The sequence below is a fragment of the Chlamydomonas reinhardtii genome, chromosome 13 (genome assembly GCF_000002595.2).
Source record: "Chlamydomonas reinhardtii strain CC-503 cw92 mt+ chromosome 13, whole genome shotgun sequence".
Taxonomy (NCBI): Eukaryota; Viridiplantae; Chlorophyta; class Chlorophyceae; order Chlamydomonadales; family Chlamydomonadaceae; genus Chlamydomonas; species Chlamydomonas reinhardtii.
Genome location: NC_057016.1, coordinates 110221 through 127664, shown reverse-complemented (window position 1 = coordinate 127664; position 17444 = coordinate 110221). Strand labels below are relative to the sequence as shown.

The following is a 17444-nucleotide window of genomic DNA, read 5'->3' as shown; positions in this document are numbered from 1 at the left end:
CGCGATCATCGGTGAAGTAACCACGCACATGCTTGCGACTCCTGCCCTGCCTAGCCTTGTGGGATTCAGGGTTGCATAGTTCGTAGTACGCGTACTATGTACTACGTACTGTACTACGTACTGTACGCTGCCCTCGTCGGCTAGTACGTTGAAAAATACGCTGTACTGGGGAAACCAGCGGGGTGGGCCGTGGCAGCGCCGTGGCGGGCGAGGGGCGCGAGGGGTGCTGGAAAGGATGTCCGTCGAAGTTCGCGAACCATGGCTGCTCTCCGCACTGCAGCTGTGTTTTCTTATAAAAATATGAGTATAGTCAGTTGAAGGGAATTCCGCTAGAAGACTATGGCCGCGCAAATCCAAATTCACACCGATTCGGGCATGGTGCGGGCACGCGTGTCGTGTTTGCATCGGCTTTTCCCCCGGATTTCCTGGCCCAGCGTATTATGCACCGTATTTTAACGTACTGTACTAGAAATCCTAGTACGCTGTATTAATACGCGTATTATGGAGAGAGGGTCGCGTACTAGGCAACCCTGGTGGGATTTGTGGGCCGGGATTGCAGCCATCACAACGGGAACTCGCCTCTCACCACCCTCTGCCCTTGCTTGCACTAGGTGTCACCTGCGGGGTGGCGACGTTGCGGCACACCCGCACGCCGCCCCATGACGCCACATCACACCGACGCGCACGCGCGGCCTTACCCCACACATGCAAGATTTGCTTGTCGCCCCCTACACGTCTGCCCACGCACACGCAATACACATGCACTCGCTCTCTACTTGCTGCTTGTGAGTCGGGACCCAAACTGGATGCCCCCGCCTCCGCCCCGGCCCCCGCCTCCACCGCCTCCACCGCCGGCCCGGCCGCCGCGGCTGCGGCTGTCCGCGCCCAGCAGCTCCCGCGCGGAGGAGGGCACCTCCTGCAGGCGGCAGGCGACAGGCGGCAGGGGAGGAAGGGAAGCCAGGGAGGGGTTAGAATGCCAACGGGGGAAGGGGCAGGTGTGGGTTGGTGCGCTGGGCTGCGGCGCGGTGAGGGCGCACAGCCACACCGGCTGCCGGCACACCCACGTGCACGCGCACGTGCGTGTACGTGCCGGCCTGGCGGGCTGGCGCTGACGCCGCAGCCACACCCCGGCGGCACCGGGTCCCCCGCCGGCCAGCCGACCAGCCCTTGTCCCACATTGGCAAGCGATGAAGCCAGCACGGCCTCAAACCAAGTTGTCAAACCCCCAGTACAACACCCATTCATTCCACCCCACCCACCCCTACCCCCACCCCCACCCCCACCTGCAGCTTGTGCACCCGCAGCAGCGAGTGGGTGCCCAGCGGCAGGGCGCGCTCCGCCTCCCGCTGCCGCACCTTCTTCTCCTGCACGGGGGGAAGGGGTGTGCGGGTGGCGCCAGGGGGCCGATACAGGCGGTCAGTGACGTGTCCCCACACCCACACAACAAACACATAAACACACATACACACGCACACACACACACACACACACACACACACACCCTGTGCACCCGCCCACCCGGCCCCCCCTCCTCCCACCCACCTCCAGCTTGAGCGCCGCCCGCTGCATGGCGCTGTAGTCGCGCGCCACCTCCTCCTCGCCCGCAGCCGCAGCCGCCAGCACCGCTGCGCCCTCGCCCACCTCGCCGACCGCGTCACGCCGCGACCCCTCCCCCTGCACGCCGCCTGCCGCCTGGCCCTCCTCGCCCGCCTCGCCGCCTGCCTCCGCCGCCGACGCGGACGCCAGGTAGAGGTTGGCGTTCTCGGCCAGCGGCGGCTTGCGCGCCTCCCCGCGCGGGTCCACCCAGGTCTTGCGCTTGTCCAGGGTCCAGCTGTGCTCGCCCAGGATACCCACCTGGGGCCGGAGGGCGGGGGGCAGGGGGAGGGAGGGGGCGGGTTGAAAGGCGGACCTATGACATTTCTATTCCCCGCATCTGTAGGTGTGTGAGCGCTGCCTCGTCCACAGGTTGAGTTCCTCCGAGCCTGGCTTGGTTTGGTTTAGATTGGTCTGGTAAATGCCCCCCCCCTCCCCGACATACTCAACCCAAACACGCGCACACGCTCACCAGGCACCCATCCAGGTCCCACAGCGAGGCGTTGCAGTCCTTGGAGGCGGCCACGATGATGCCGCTGTAGGGGGGCGGAGGGTGGGTGTGAGGGGTGAGGGGTGAGGGGAGGACCTATGCGGGGGGTAGGAGCACGTGTCCCCACAAGCCAGTGGGGGTGTGGGGGCAGGCGTCGGCAGGTCGGGTGCGTGTGGCACGTGGCCCCTAGCCCCTGATGGACCCGTGTGTGTCGCGCACTCAAGGGGGAGTCAGCTGCCCCAGCACCACTCAGCCAGCTGCCCTCGCCACCTCCGCCCCCCTCCCCCACATCCCCTCCCCCCATCCCCTCACCGCTCCGGCACGATGGCCACGCTGTTGATGCCGGCCCCGTGCGCCAGCCAGTGCGCCCGCGGCTTGAACGAGTCGCGGCAGGCCTGAGGCGGGCGGGTGTGTGCATGTGAGGGGGGGGGGGATAGCTGGCGAGGAAGGGGGGGGCGGGAGGCTTCTGAAAGGGGAGCAGGTCCGCAACGACGTGTCAGGATGACGTCCCCATGCATCCGAGGGTGTAGGCACGCACCCTCAGACCTCTCGGCCCGACCGCTTCACAGCGACTGCGCCAGCCCCTCCCCAACTCTCACACACGTGCCCCCGCCTTATATAAGCAGCTACCTATCGCTTACAGACATTGGTGACCCCCCCCCTCCGCTCCCCCTCTCCCCCTCTCCCTCCCCTCTCCCTCCCAACACTCCGCCCCCCCGCCCCCACCTGCATGCTGCTGACGTCCACCCCCGCCCGCAGGTCCCACACGCGCAGGTGGCCGGCCGTGTCGCCCGCCACCAGGTGGTCGTGCTCGGGCGAGGCGGCGGCGGCAGACACCACGTCCAGCCGGCCCTGGGCGGCGGGCAGCGTGGCCAGCAGCTTGCCTGGGGGGGAGGGGGGGCGGGAGGGCGGGAGGGGGCAGCAAGACACGTGCGTACAGGGGGAGGGCGGGTGCGTGTGGAGGAGGTTGGCGGGGCAGGGAGCTGGGGGCTGGGGGAGGGAGGAGCGCTGGGTCCTGTTGGACGCACCAGGACAGGCATAATCACACCTAGCTACATGCCCCCCCTGACAGCACTCAGATACGGGAATGCCCTACAAAACCTTACCCCCACCCTAACGCCTCGGCCTGTTCTCCATTAGTTGAGCTATATTTGGTTTAGTTTGGGCTGGTATTTACAACCCCCTCCCCCCCACACACACATACATACGCAAATACACACACGTGCGCGCTCCCACCTGTAGCGCCGATGAGCCACACCCGCATCAAGCCGTCGCCGCCAAACGAGATGAGCAGGCAGGGGCAGCCCGGCCGCCCGCCGCCAGCCGCAGAGCCGGGCGCGCCGCCGTTGCCGCCGCCGCCATTGGCAGTGCCGCTCAGCGACCCGTACCCGGAGTCCGGAGTGCCCACCGCCACCCGCCCACCCGCCGCCCCGGCCCCGGCCCCCGCTCCTGCGGCCCCTCGTGCCACCCTGGCTGCCGCACCCGCCCCCGCCCCCGCTGCTCCCCCGTGCAGTGCGGGCGGCGGCAGGACCCAGCACAGCTTCTCCACCGACGACTCGTAGCGCTCAGAGCGGTGGAACAGCGAGGTGCGCTTCTCGCCTGGGGAGGTGAGGGGGAGAGCAGGGAGGGGGGGGGGGGGGGTTGGGGCGGGAGCAGGGGCCAGGGCGGGGGGGAGGTAACACACACACACCAGAGGGCCGACTAGCCAGCTCCGGACGGCCGGGCCCACGTGCTCGGACCTGGCGCAGGCAGCACCCCTGCACAGGCACCCCGCACGTGCCTGCCGCGTGCCGCCCCTCCACCCCTCCACCCCTCCACCCCGCAACCACGTCCTCACCCGCTCCGCCCCTCCACCACCCCTCCACTGCCCCACCCCTCCACCCCGCCACCCCTCCACTCCACCTCCATACGCCCACACCCGCTCCACCCCTCCACCACCTGCTCCACCCCGCCACACACACCCTACCCCCTGCAATTCTCCTTGCAGCGCGACTGTTTCCTTACGGGATTGGTTCAATGTTAACCCCCCCTACCCGTGAACAGGTGGAAGACGTTGATGCGTCCTTCGTAGTCGCCAGTGGCCAGCAGCTGCCGCTCCTTGAGTGCGGCCATGGCGGTCACGTCCTCGCGGTGGCCCTCGAAGGTGCGGTACTCGTCCACCTGCAGGAGGGGGGGAGGGAGGGGCGAGAGAGTGGGGAGCGGGCGGGAGGAAGAGAGAGCGCAAGGGAGGGAGGAAGGGAGGAAGGGAGGAAGGGAGGAAGGGAGGAAGGGAGGAAGGGAAGGAGGAGGGAAAGAGGAGCGAGAAAGAAGTGGCGCGGTGTCGGGAATTCGTGCGGCAGAGGGACCTGGTGCGGCGCAGGGAACTGGTGCGCCCGGCCCATGCTCTCTCACCCTGGGCTCGCACACATACCTCCCCCCTCCGCTCCGCCCTCCAGCCCCCCCCCCCCAACACACACACTCCCTGGGGCCTCACCACTCCGCTGACTGTGTCTGCGTCGTCCCACACGAACACCTTGCAGTTCCACCCCGCCGCATACACGGCGTCGGCGTTGCGCTTCTCGTCCGCCGCGTACACCACCACAGACACCTCCAGCGGCTCCTCGTCTGCAGGGGAGGCAGGGGGCGGGCGGGCGTGTGATGATGAACAACAAAACAAAGCCCGCCAGACGGCGCCGGAGTTACTTACGGATACCTAACAATTACCGGTGGCGCGTGTGTGTGTGTATGTGTGTGTGAAAAAGAGCACAAGGAAAACATGTGTGTGTGTTATGAGGAAACCGGAGCACCGGAGCAATACGGAATGCAGGCAACGGCCATAAGGACAACGCAGCTGCAATTTCCCATCAATCACCTACCGCCGACTCCCATTATCAACTGCGCCCCGTCCGTCAGCATTCACACGCAGCTGCCCGCAGCCATACACACTGCTGCCGCCGCCGCCCACCCCGCCGCCCACCCCGCCACCCACCCCGCCACCCACTCCGCCACCCACCCCGCCCCGCCCCACCGTGTTGGTACTGCCTCAGTAGGGAGCCGTTGTTGAAGTTGGTCATGCGCACGGAGCCGTCCCCCGCCGCCGTCAGCAGCCGCCGCTCGTTGTGGTCGAAGCAGGCGGCGGTCAGCCGGGCGTCGCCGTGCGCACGAGTGAAGCGGCCCTCCCTGCAGGCAGGCGGCGGTGGGGGTGGGGCAGGGGGAGTGGGGGCAGGGGGAGTGGGGGCAGGAGGAGCGGGCAGGGGGCAGTTGGGAGTTGGGAGTGGGGAGTGGGGAGTGGGGTTTCAGGGTTTGGCAAAGTAGCGGGGGCGGGGGAAAGGACTCGGACGGATGTGGGAGGGGAGCGCAGCTGCCGTGTTCCTAGAGCTGGTCACGGCTGGACCCCTACCTACGGCACAAACCCACACGCCCCCCCCCCCCCGCCTCACCTCTGGCCGTTGGCTGTGTTCCACACGCACACGGTGCCTCCCTCGTCCGCCGTGACCACCACCCCGAACACACTGTTGTACAGCGCGGCCTTGACCGGCTCCATGTGGCCAGTGCGGTCCTGGGGGGGTGGGGGTGGGGGGGGGGGCGGGGGCGGGGTGTGATGGGGGAGTGGGAGTCGGTATTGGGGAGTGGGACGCGTGTGGAGTGGGTATTACGGGGGAAAGGACAAGGGGGGGTGGACGCTGAACAAACAAAAATATGAAAATGAACTTCCCGTCAAACACTTCAGCGGCTCACATACCGGACCTCCAGCCCGCCCATCCGCCCACCCTCCTACCCGCCCGCCACCTGCCCCCGCCCTCACCTGCGCCACCATCTTGTGCACCCACACGTAGGGCTTGTTGACGCCGGTGAGGCAGCGGCGGTGCGCGGCGTCGTAGAAGAGGCAGTTGGGCTTGGCTTCCTCGGGGCGGCGCCAGTCGTCCTCCGTCAGGGTCTGCAGGCACTTGTGGTTGCGCAGGTCCCACACCTGGGGGGTGGAGGTGGGGGAGTGTGCGCAGCATGCCAATGGGGGCCAGTCACAGGGAAGCAGGAGGGTTAGGGGGCCCTCACACGCGGGGTGGGTGGGAATGGCGGCGTTGCAGGTTGGGAGGGGCTTGTTGGAGCAATTGTTTTTGTGCACACCCCTACACCCAAACCCACCCACCCACACACACACACGCACGCATGCACAGTGTCGACCCTTATCCCTTGTGCTTTCCTGAAACACACACAGGACGCACACGCACACACATACCTACACACACCTTTCACGCAGCCCCACCCATCCACCCACCCGCCCACCGCCCACCCGCCCACCCGCCCACCTTGATGACCTTGTCCGCCGCCAGAGTGAACACGTGGTTGAGCCGCTCGTCCAGTGCTATCTGGGTCACACTGGCGGTGTGGCCGGTCAGGTCGCCCACCTGCAGGGGACAGGGGTGGAAGAACAGGGGTGTGTGGTTTGGACAATAGATAGTAGATACGTGGGTTGCGTGCTGCTAGCTGCTGAGGGAAATGGGCGAGCACCAACACCTTGGGGAACAGGTGTGTGTGTGTGTGGGGGGGGGGGGGTTGTGAATGGCGGGTGGACACGTGGGTTGCGTGCTGCTAGCTGCTGAGCGGGTGAGGTGAATGGGCGACGCCCCCACACCTTCCCTTGGGACCCACTCGCCCGGCTCGGGTGGCTGGCTCCTCTTGCACTCCCCCCATGCCCACCCTCACCCCACCCCACCCCCCCTTTCCCCCAGCCGCCCACCCCCACCCCCCCACCCACACACCTTGCGCATGGTGTTGCCCTGCCACAGCACCACGTCGCGCTCCTGGCCGCAGCTGGCAAACATGGAGTAGGCCCTGGCGGCGGGGAGGGGGGGGAGCAGGGAGCGAGGGAGCGGGGGAGCGAGGGGCAGGGGACAGGCAGGGGGGCCGGAGTGAGAAGAGCGACTTTGGCTTGCAAGCAAAGGGCCTAGGGTAAGTGCGCAAGCATGCTTGGTGGAATCCACCCTTAATGGGCTCGCTTTAGTTTGGGCTGGTGTCTACAACCCCACCATCCGCATGCCCCTCTCCTCCTCATAGCTTGCCCTTGCCCTGGGACTGGGACTGGGACCTATTTCGTTGGGCTCGGGCACACATGCTACCCCAGTATGCTCTCCGCCACCCTGTCCCCCCCCCGCCCGGCCCGCCCACCTGCACCACACGAATCCGTGCACCGCCTTGACGTGGTGTGTGCATGTGTTGATGACCCGCTCGCGCACGAAGTCGTACACCTTGATGGAGCTGTCCAGGCTGGAGCTCACCAGACCGATCTCAGGCACCCACTTGAGCTGCGGGCAGCAGCAGCAGCAGGGGGAGGAGGGGGAGGAGTGGGAGGAAGCTCAGGAGGAGGAGGGGGAGGAGGGGGAGGAGGGGGAGGAGGGGGCAGGGCGGGCAACGCGTTTGGGTGCCCTACGGGTGTCTATCCTGGGTCAGGCGTGAGTAGCACACCTACAAACACACACGCACCTGCCCACGCCTGCCCCCGCTCACGCACCTGGCTGACCCAGTCGGTGTGGTCCTGGTGAATGTAGATGTAGTCCTGAGGGGAGGGAGGATGCGAGGGAGGGAGGAGGAGGAGGGGGAGGGGGCGAGAGGGTGGGGCACAAGTGAGGGAGCGCGGGAGTAGTGCCTCGTGGTAATACGTTTTGAAGCCAATTAGCTAGTCCTTCATTGAGCCAAGTTTGGGTCAACAACGCGAGGCGTTTGGGTCTACCACAGGTGAGTGCCGGGCGGGGGAGTGGGCTCGCAGTCCTCACAGTCGCCGCTCACCACCACCCCGCAGCGACATTGCGAAGGCGTACGCAGGTGGCTGCCCCCTCCCCCACGCTCTCCTCCTCGCTCTATTGCATTGGGGTCGTTTTAGTTTGGGTTGGTATCTACAAACCCCCCTCCACAGGCCGCCTCTTGGTGATGTTGTGTTCGGGAAGCAATACCGCTCCACCCCTCAGCCCACCTCAGCCCCCACCCAGACCCCCCAAGCCCCCCACCTGGTGTTCGTCTGTGCTGATGAGGTCCCGCGGCGGCCACTCCCGGCTGCCGCACAGCAGCATCACCACCGCGCCCTTGCTGTCGCCGTACACCAGCTGCTCGCCCGCGTCGTTGGTCACCAGCGTCATGCACTGGGGCACGCCCATGGAGCCTGAGGGTCGCGGGGGGGAGGGAAGCGATGAGGGAGGGCCAGGGGCACGGGCGGTTGCAAAGATGGTTGGGAAAGCGGGGGAGGGGGTAGTGAACCCAAACCAAACTGAATCAAGACCAAGCCAGCGCGAGGTGGGGGAGAGTTGTAGGTATTCTAATCCCAAGTCACCAAGGGGGTTAGGGGAGGTGGGGGCTTGTGTGCACCATTCCCAATAAGAAACCGGAGACGCGAGGGCACATGAAAAGATGACGGGTTGGTGGGGTGGCGCCGTGGCGGTGGTGTGTGCTGCTGGGGGGTGCAGGCAGGCAGGCGGGCAGGTGGGCAGGCAGGCGGGCAGGCATGCAGGGGCGCCGCACACGGGGCCGGTGTTAGAACAGGCGCCACCAACCTCGCCCCCTCCCTCACCTGAGGCTGATATGCGGCCCGTGAGCTCGAAGGAGCCGCGGTTGGCGTCGTAGTAGGAGATGGCTCTGTCGGCGCTGGTGAACACCAGCTTGCGGGTGCGCGGCATGAAGATGCCGTCCGTGATCCAGCTGCTGTTGATGCTGAGCGTCTTGAAGTGCCTGCAGTCGCCGCCGTTCCACAGGCGGAAGGTGCCGTCGCGCCCCGCCGTCACGTACTTGTCCAGGAAGTCCACGTACAGGATGCGGTCCACCAGGCCCCTGCGCGGCGGAGGCGGGGGGGGGGGGGTAAATGCAAATGGGGAGGGGTAGCTTAATCCAATCCCAAAGATTTTAAGAAGGGGTGGGAAAGGGGTTTGCAAACGGGTGAATGGGTGCCTGTCAGCTGTAAATGCAAGTGTAAAAGCCGCAACCGCACACCGGGCTTCCACTGCGCTGCTGTGTATGTCCGCTCGCTGTAGCCCCCGCCGCCTCCCCCTCCCCTCCCCCCACTCGCTTGTGTGCGACGGAGGTGTCGTTGCGGTCCCGGAAGTCCTGCGGGAACAGCCGCCAGTTCTCCGCCGCCGTCTCGCCCGCCATCTCGGCCCGCTGCAGGAACATGAAGTTGGTGAACTCGTCCTGGGGGTGGGGTGGAGGGGGTGGAGGGATTGGGGTGGAAATAAGAGGGCGTACCGTACCGTGTACAGGATCGGCACGCGAAAGGGCGCATGTCAGGCCGGCTGCTGTACAAGCGACAAAGCGAGGGCACCGGACACACCAGCAAATCACGCGCTCCCCAAATCTCTCCCAGCGGCCTCTCCCCTCGCCCCCCTCCTGTCCCCCTCCCCCCCGTTCAGCTTGGGCTGGCGCTTACAGCCCCCACCGCCCCTCTCACCCAGTCCACGGTGCCTCCCGCATCCGCATCAATCTTCATGAACAACTGCCGCACGTCCTCACGCGTCTTGAGAGGGTAGCCTGCGGGCGGCGAGGGGGAGGGGGCGCACGTGTCGGCGTGTGTGTGTATGTGCATAGGGGGGAGAGGCATGCGTGTTGGGGAAGACCTGGGTGTTGGGGCGAGGGTGTGTGAGCAGTGGCAGCGGCACGCGTCCCGTGTCACCGGCAGCCGCCTGTCGCATGTGGCTGCCTTCCCGAGGAGCCCACCCGGCGGACGGGCCGCTCCCGCCACCTCCGCCGTCAGAGCCCGGGCAGAAACAGCACAGCAGCTGGGGGGTGGCAGCAGTGCAGTATGCAGTATGCAGTGTGCAGGGCAGTGCGGTCCTGGGGCAGCACTGGCGCCGCTGTTGCCGCGTTGGTGCCGGCGCCCCTCTCAGTGCCAGGGCGGCCCAGCGTAGTGCAGCCCACCACACGCCAGATAGGCACGCCACGCCACGCCCCCCCTTCATACCGTAGCCTCCCGCCGCCCACACGCCACCACTCCTCTTTCGCTGTCCACATTAACACCGCCCACCCGGCCCCTCCCCCCCTGGCCCCTCCCTCCTACCCACCCACTACGTCCCCCAGGTAGGGGCCCAGCTTGTCGCAGAACTCGTCAATGTCCAGCTCGCCACTGCCGTCCTCGTCCGCCTCCTGTGAGGGGTGGCCGTGGGGTGGGGTGGGGTGGGGTGGGGTGGAGGTTGAGGGTTGAGCGGTTGAGGGGTGCACAGGTGCAGGGGTGGAGTGGAGCGCGTGTGCATGATGACGAGGGTGATGTATGGCATGGAAATGTGGGATGTGCGGTGTGGCATGTGGGGGTCCGACTGAGGACACGGCCTGCGGCAACTGCACACCCACGGGTGGCCCCGCCAGCTCCCGGCAACGGCCCCTGTCGACCTGGCACCGCCCCAGTTGGACGTACGGCGTGTGCGAACCAACATACCCACCATCCCACCACCACCACCACCACCACCGCCGTCACCACCAATGCATGCGAGCCACTGCTCACACCGGGGTCTGTAGCCGCACCCCACGCGATGGCATGGTGCCCGGGGAAAACCCTGCCGCTCGCTGCTGTTGACTCCTGCCTGGCCCGCCCCCCGCCCCACCCCACCCCACCCCAACCCTGCGCTCGTTGACGCTGACCACATGATGACACTGGGATACACTTGCTGGTTTAGTACTCTGGCTGGTTTGCTGATTGAGCTCCTATTGGATTGACCGGAACAGCCATCAGTCCAAAACCGTGTGCTTCAAGTGAAGGTGGGTTTGGAGTTTTGGACGTACATCCGGAAGAAAACCGTGTGCAGGCAGCCGTGCGTGTGGCGTCGATCAGATGCCCAAGACCCTGAAAAGGTTCCCCCCGCATGCCACCCTGTAGGTCTCGCCCCTCCATTGGACCCCAATGCCGTGCCCCCTAGTCTCCTGGGGTTCACGGCTGAGACCTGGCCCGTCGCCAAGCCCCCGCACCTCGAAGATGCGTTTCAGCAGCTTCAGCTGCTGAACATTGACTTCTTCATCCATGTTCGTCGCCATTCTCGACGACGCCTCAGCTCCGTGCCTCTGTTATGTGCTACGCTCCCCACATGTCTGTAAATGCCGCTGCCTCTCGGACCTGAAACTTGAAGCCTTAACTCGTATATGGTATATCATAACATAAGGCTACAAATGATCACAATGTCTTGGCTTTGCAAAGAGGCTCTTCGGGTTGAGGAACGGGTATTTGCAGCGCACAGAGGACTTTCTAGGACCCCCGGAACGCATAGGCGCAATTACAGCATTAACAGGCGATAGCATGTTTAACAACTAGGTCGTGTGCAAGCTGCGGTAGCGGCATGGGGAGCGAATGGAAAGTTCGCAGGGAACCATCGCATTCGCGTGCAGCCTGTCGCGCAGTATCATATGTATCTAGAATAGTTTACCGCGGCAGGGCTGCACCTGAGCGCACATCTGCCACTAAACTTGCTGCTTCCCGACACCACAGCCACGCAAGCTCTAGGTTGCTTCAGCGAGTGGTGATACTTATACTGTCAGTGACACGCTTGCATCTGTGCGGCTTTAATCTCCCAAGCGGTTACCTCTTAGCGCCTGACCACCGCTCAATTCTGCGGAATCGGGGACTTGTAGGGACCTTCTGACTGGCCCACTTGCAGCCCATTCTCGCTCATCATGCGCATGATGCAGCAGCGCAGCAGCGGCGGCGTCCGGGCCTCGCGCCGGTCCGTCCTTGTGGCCGCGCGCGCTGGCAGGCAGCAGCCCGCCTCGCAGCCCCCCGCCAAGGGCTCCACGGTGCGCAAGCCGCCCGCACAGCCCGCGCAGCCCGCCAAGGCCGCCACCACCGCCCGCCGCGGCCGCGAGGCCGCCACCACCTCCAGCGGCGGTAGTGCCAAGCTGACGGCCGCGGAGCGGCGGCAGCAGGCGGCCGCGCAGCAGCAGTCGCAGTCCGGCACGCGTGCCGCCTCCACCACCGCCGCCCGCCGCCAGGCCGCTCGCCAGGCTGCCAAGGCGGCTGAGGAGGGCGGCGCCTCCAGCCGCCGGCCCACGGGTCAGGACTACTTCAACTTCACTGGGTTTCCCTTCCCGCTGGGGCCCTTCTTCACGCGCAACACCGTGCGGCGCGAGGTGCGGCGGGGACAAGGAGGGAGGGGATGGGGGGCGAGGGGCTGGGCCTGGAGGGACAGGCGGAGGGGCGTGGCGCCGGCGGCATGCGGCCGACCCAGATGGACCAAAGCGGCATTCTGTGGAGTGGTGTAGAAGGCAGGAGGAAGCGGGCACTGGGGCGTAAGCTCGGGGCAGGGTTTGTTGCGGGGTACGCGTGGTACCGGAAGGTGTACCGGACGAACACACGTGGCGTGGCGTGTCATGTGCCGGACCCGGACTCCGGCCCGACCCGGCCCGCCGGCTGCACGGGGTTTGCAGCACATGTGCCACGATGGCGGTGCGAGAGCATGCAATGCATGTTCACTGCCGGTGCCGCGAGGTGCCGGCCTAGGCGGGTAGGTCGCAATACAGCGGGGCGGTTGGCGATGGTACCGGTGGTTGTGGCGGTGGTGGCGGTGCCTGCCCACATGCGGTTGAAGGTGTGTGTTTTAGCCCCGTACAGCGCCTTCGTCATCCGATGCGTTTGCACGCGACCCGCCTTCACGGCGTCCAACACCCGAGTGCGCTCTGCTCGCCGCTGCCGCTGCCCTGACAGCCTGCCCGCTTGCCCGCCTCCCCCTCTCCCCCTGCCAGATCGAGCGCGACACCATGTGGGTGTTTGAGCAGACCCAGGCGCTGGACTTCTTCTCCGTGTACACGCCGGTGAGCTGCGGCAGCGGGTGGGGAGGGGCGGCAGCAGGGGGAGGAGGAGCAGGGGGAGGAGGAGGAGGGGGAGGAGGAGGGGTAATGGAGGGGAGGGCTGCATGCGGCTTCGGCGCCTGCGCGAGGCAGCACCTGTTGTGTGGGAGGGCTGCGCACTGGAGGGGGTTGGAGGTGACACACGGGAGAAGGCCTCGCCAACCCCAGGCACGCCACCCACATGCCTTCACACGCCCCTGCCTGCCCCCTGACCCTCACCAACCAACGCACACTGACACGCGCGCATACAAACACACAACCACACGTGCCGCCAGGTCCGCATGACGGTCATCAAGCTGGCCAGCGGCGGGCTGTGGGTGCACGCCCCAGTGGCGCCCACCGCCGAGTGCGTACGCCTGCTCAAGGTGCGTGCATGCACGTGTGTGTAGGCGTGTCCCCGCCCACCCTCCCGTTTGCTTTAGTGTTGAAAACGATCGCCCCCATCCGCCCCCCCCGCCCCCGCCTCACACATCCCCCGCCTCTCTTCCCCCCACTCTCGTTTTCGTTGGTTTTGGTTTAGTTTGGGCTGGTATTTACAACCCCCCATGGTCTACCGTCTACCTCTTCTTAACTCATCATGAATGTACCCCCCCCCCCACACACACACACACGCCCCTCCAACAGGAGCTGGACGCCCCGGTGGAGTACATTGTGCTGCCCACGTTCGCGTACGAGCACAAGATCTTTGTGGGGCCCTTCTCGCGCCGCTTCCCCAAGGCCAAGGTGCGGGTGCCCATGCAGCGCACGTGTGTGGATTGGGCAGTGCCCGATGCTGAGTCTAGATGTCGAGCTGTACGCATGAGCACATGGCGTCTTCTACGCTTTTCTTCGACAACCGCTCTCAAATTCCTCCAATATTTGACCCCTGGCAGTGACCCATTTGCTTTGAGCATATGTTGGCAAGGGGGAAGAGGGCGCACCCCTGGGGAGGGGGAAGGTGATTGCTCAAGCACCCACCCAGCTAGCCGTCCCCGCACGTGTGTCCGGTATCCCACGGCGTGGGGCCCCTGCTTCGTACCCCTATCTCTCCATGCCTCCCATCCTCACACCCGCCCCTCCCCCCCACACACACACAGGTGTATGTGGCACCGTACCAGTGGTCTTTCCCGCTCAACCTGCCGCCGCAGGTGCGTGTGCACACGCGCATACATGCACATGCCGGGATGTGCGCCGCGGTGTGTGAGCGTCCTAAGACCCCCCTTAATCCCCTCCTCATCCTCCTGATTGCCCCTCTCCCTCCTCGCCCTCTCCCTCCTGCCCCTCCTCCCCCTCGCCCCGGGCAGTTCTTCGGCATCTTCCCCACCGGCGAGCTGGTCAGCGACGACCCCGCGGCGCCCTGGGCGGAGGAGATCGGGCAGAAGGTGTTCCTGCCGCCCTCCATCGGCGTGAACGAGACCGTGAGGTTCACGGAGGTGGCCTTCTTCCACAAGAAGACACGCACGTGAGCAGTAGCAGCTATGGCTGTAGCAGCTGTACATAGCAGCAGGCAGTAGCAGTGGCAATGGTCATGGCAGTAGCGGTTGGCAATGGCAGTAGCAGTAGCAGTTGCGACGGTAGGAGCAGTGGCAGGCAGAGGGGGGCGGGGCTTGAGCTTGATGGGCTGCAGTTGTAGGACGACCCACTGGGAGTGCACGTGGCCCTGCCTCACAGCCAAGTGCCGGAGGGGCAGTGGGCACGGGATGGCCTGTGGCCCTGTGTGGCCGTGTGTGTCGCCCCGGCCCGAACCCCCAGGTGCCACCTGACCCCCTGTGACGTGTGTCGCCCCCCACACCCCCACACAGGCTACTGGTGACGGACGCGGTGGTGTATGTGCCCGAGGACCCGCCCGAGGTGAGGGTGGGTGGGGGCCTGGGGGGCGAAGGAGTGCGCTGCCGCCGCAGTTGCGGGTGCGGTTGCGGGTGCAGTTGCGGGTGCGGTGGCGGACAGGCAGGCACAGCGAGGGCACGGCGCGAGGGGACAGGGCCGTATTTGCAGCTGCTGCCACATGCTGGCCGATACACACATGGCAGCAGCGGCCCCTCTGCCCCCGCCGCGACCTCGGACCCCTACGTCGCCCTGCGGCGCCCAGGCCTGGCTACATACACGGCCCGACCAGGCCCGCCCGCACTCGACACGCAACGCCGGCCTTCCAACTCCACCCACGCCCCCAGCTACGCAAGTAACGCAACCCTCGCCCCCTTCCTCCCCCTCCTCCCCTCCCCCAGGTCATCCCTGTGCCTGCGCTGCTGGACCTGGCGCGGGACAACTACCTGGCGCAGTTCGTGGCGGGCGGCCGCAGCCGGGCGGAGGTGGCGGCCATTGCGCGGCCCGAGCCGGTGGAGGACAGCCGGGAGGCGCGGCGCAAGGGTGAGGCAAGGAGGGGCAGGGAGAAGGGGCAGGGAGAAGGGGCAGGGAAAAGGGGGCCGGACGAAATAAAGAGAGCACGAACGCGGTGGCGTGCCTGAGCACGACGTCACAGGGCAAGCAGCACGCAGGGCCTCAACAGTGTCGAGTGCTGAGTCCCATGGCTCACCCGGTGCCGATGCCACTGCCGCCAACACCGCACCATCCCCCCCTGCCCTGCCTCTGCGCCCAGGCTGGGCCCGCATGGCTCTGCTGGTGCTGTACTTTGGCCCGGGCGACCTGCTCACGCCCGAGGCCAGCTTCGCCGCCATCAGTGGGCGGCTGTTTGTGGGGCCGGTGGTGGAGACACTGGTGTACAGCAAGATCCCCAAGAGCGTGAGTGGGGTGGGGGTGAAGGGCGGCGTGGATGGATGGCCTTACAGGGGGTTGGTCAGGGAGCTGGGTTAATATCATGTGTAAGGCGTTGCACTGGCGCACCGCGCAACAAGAGCAGGGGCGGCAATAGTTGGCTGGCGGCTGGCGGCTGGCGGCTGGTGCACGGGTCAGGTCACTGCCGCTCCAGCCTCAGTGCCCCACGCGCCAGGGAGGCCCACGGGCTGATGGCAGCTCCAGCACCACACACCCCTGCAGCGGCCTGCGCCCGCCGCCCTCCTCCCCACCGCCGCGTCCCCCCCAGCCCAGACCCCGCTGCCCCGCCTGCCCTCCAGGTTGTGGAGTGGGTTGAGGACATCTGCGGCGACTGGGACTTCCGCCAGGTGGTGCCCTGCCACTTCGAGGCGCCGGTCAAGGCCGGGCCCGCCGAGTTCCGCCGCGCATTCGCGTTCGCATACGAGCAGGTGCGCGCCTTCGCGTTGCGGGGCGAGACAGACACATAAGGGTGTGTGTGTGGAGGAGCGGCGGAAGAGACGCACCGGGGCCGGGGCCAGCTAGGTGGGCGGCTGGGTGGCGTTCATAAGAGATGGGGACACAGGCACACATAGGCAGGTGCGCGCTTGCCGTTTCCGTTTAGTACACGGGCGCGGGGCACAAAATGAGCACATGCCCCTTTATTCTCACGTCGTCCCTCGCCTCCCGCTGCAGGCGGAGCGCGAGGGCCTGCTCGCGCCCCGCCCCGAGCCCGAGCCGCCCAAGCCGCTGCCGCTGCCGCTGCCCGGCTTCCTGAGCGGCCTGCTGGGCAAGCTGGTGGCCGCCCCCGCGCCGGCCGGCCCCGGCGGCGTGGGCCCCCGGCCGGTGGTGTTCCCGGAGACCGACATGAAGACCCTCAACAGCCTGAACAACTCGCTGCTGTTTGTGGGCGCCGTGAAGCGGAACGCCGACCTGGATGCGGCAAAGAAGGCGGCGGAGGCGGAGGCGGCAGCGGAGGCCGCGGCGGCGGAGGCTGACGGCGAGGCAGCCAAGGCGCGGTCGATGGCGGAGGCGGCGGAGATGGAGGCGACGCCGGCGGCGCGACAGCCCGTGGGCGCGGCGGAGCGGCGGTGAGATTCTGCCGAGTGGACACGTGGGGTGGGGGCTATGCGCTCGATGGTTTAAGGTGGGTTTACTTGTGTTGTCTGTATTGCAGGCGTGTGCTGAGATGTGGGTGATGGGGGATGGTGCTTTAGGCTTTAGCCGTGAGAGCGAGTGAGAGCGCAGCGCAGGGGCAGCAGTGTACTAATGGGTGCCGAACCAGCGTCTTGCAACGATCCGGAAGGACGCTGCATACCCACACCGCATTGCACCGTGCTACACGTTTGGTATGATTGATGCTGTGCATGAGTGGTGGTGTGCATGCGTCCCTTGTGATATTTTATTGTTCTTTTTAAAAAAAATGTGTTAATGCCTATTGCATGTAAATAGGTGGCAGGGAAAATTCGGGCGGAGCGAGAAGTGCCTTCGCACGTCCATGGACAATTGACTTTGGCGAGGTTGCCCGAAAAGCAAGCCATGGCTTTGCGCAGTATGAGCGGGGCCGCCGCCGCGCAAGCCTGGACCGCCCTCGTTGACTACGTCAACGCCCAGCGTGCGTCGAAAAGGGCCGCAGAGCTGTTGCTGCGGGAGGTCAAGGGGGCGCAGGCCACGTACAAGAAGGCCAGCACGCGGCACATGGAATGGGCCGCGGAGATTCTCGCAGGCCTTGAGGCACGCCGCGATCAGCTGGGGGCGCAGGTGCAGCAACTGACGCATGCGCAGCCGTTGACGCGAGAGGACACGCAGCGGCTTGCGTCCTTGCGCCGGGAACTGCATCGCGCACGTC

At 66.3% G+C, this 17444-nt stretch overlaps 2 protein-coding genes across 2 annotated transcripts; one reads left to right on the top strand and one right to left on the bottom strand.

The window, feature by feature from the left end:
• Positions 1-237: 237 nt before the first annotated feature.
• Positions 238-11339, bottom strand: CHLRE_13g562800v5 (uncharacterized protein). The gene is made up of 22 exons (XM_043069205.1): positions 11000-11339; positions 10102-10183; positions 9492-9571; positions 9114-9235; positions 8622-8878; positions 8065-8216; positions 7572-7616; positions 7229-7365; positions 6823-6895; positions 6370-6468; positions 5868-6032; positions 5503-5621; positions 5091-5242; positions 4557-4687; positions 4117-4243; positions 3320-3682; positions 2810-2967; positions 2396-2478; positions 2066-2129; positions 1543-1854; positions 1284-1364; positions 238-916 (listed from the first exon to the last, which is right to left on the bottom strand). Exons 1-22 carry the CDS (start codon positions 11051-11053, stop codon positions 773-775), a joined length of 3000 nt encoding a protein of 999 aa, XP_042917180.1. The 5' UTR covers positions 11054-11339; the 3' UTR covers positions 238-772.
• A 100-nt stretch (positions 11340-11439) lies between these two features.
• CHLRE_13g562750v5 (uncharacterized protein) lies at positions 11440-17395 on the top strand. Its single transcript, XM_043069204.1, has 11 exons — positions 11440-12151; positions 12764-12832; positions 13144-13233; positions 13493-13591; positions 13945-13995; positions 14152-14309; positions 14650-14698; positions 15073-15214; positions 15444-15586; positions 15919-16047; positions 16292-17395. The coding sequence occupies exons 1-11, from the start codon at positions 11699-11701 to the stop codon at positions 16688-16690; spliced, it is 1782 nt and encodes a 593-aa protein (XP_042917179.1). The 5' UTR covers positions 11440-11698; the 3' UTR covers positions 16691-17395.
• Positions 17396-17444: the final 49 nt, after the last annotated feature.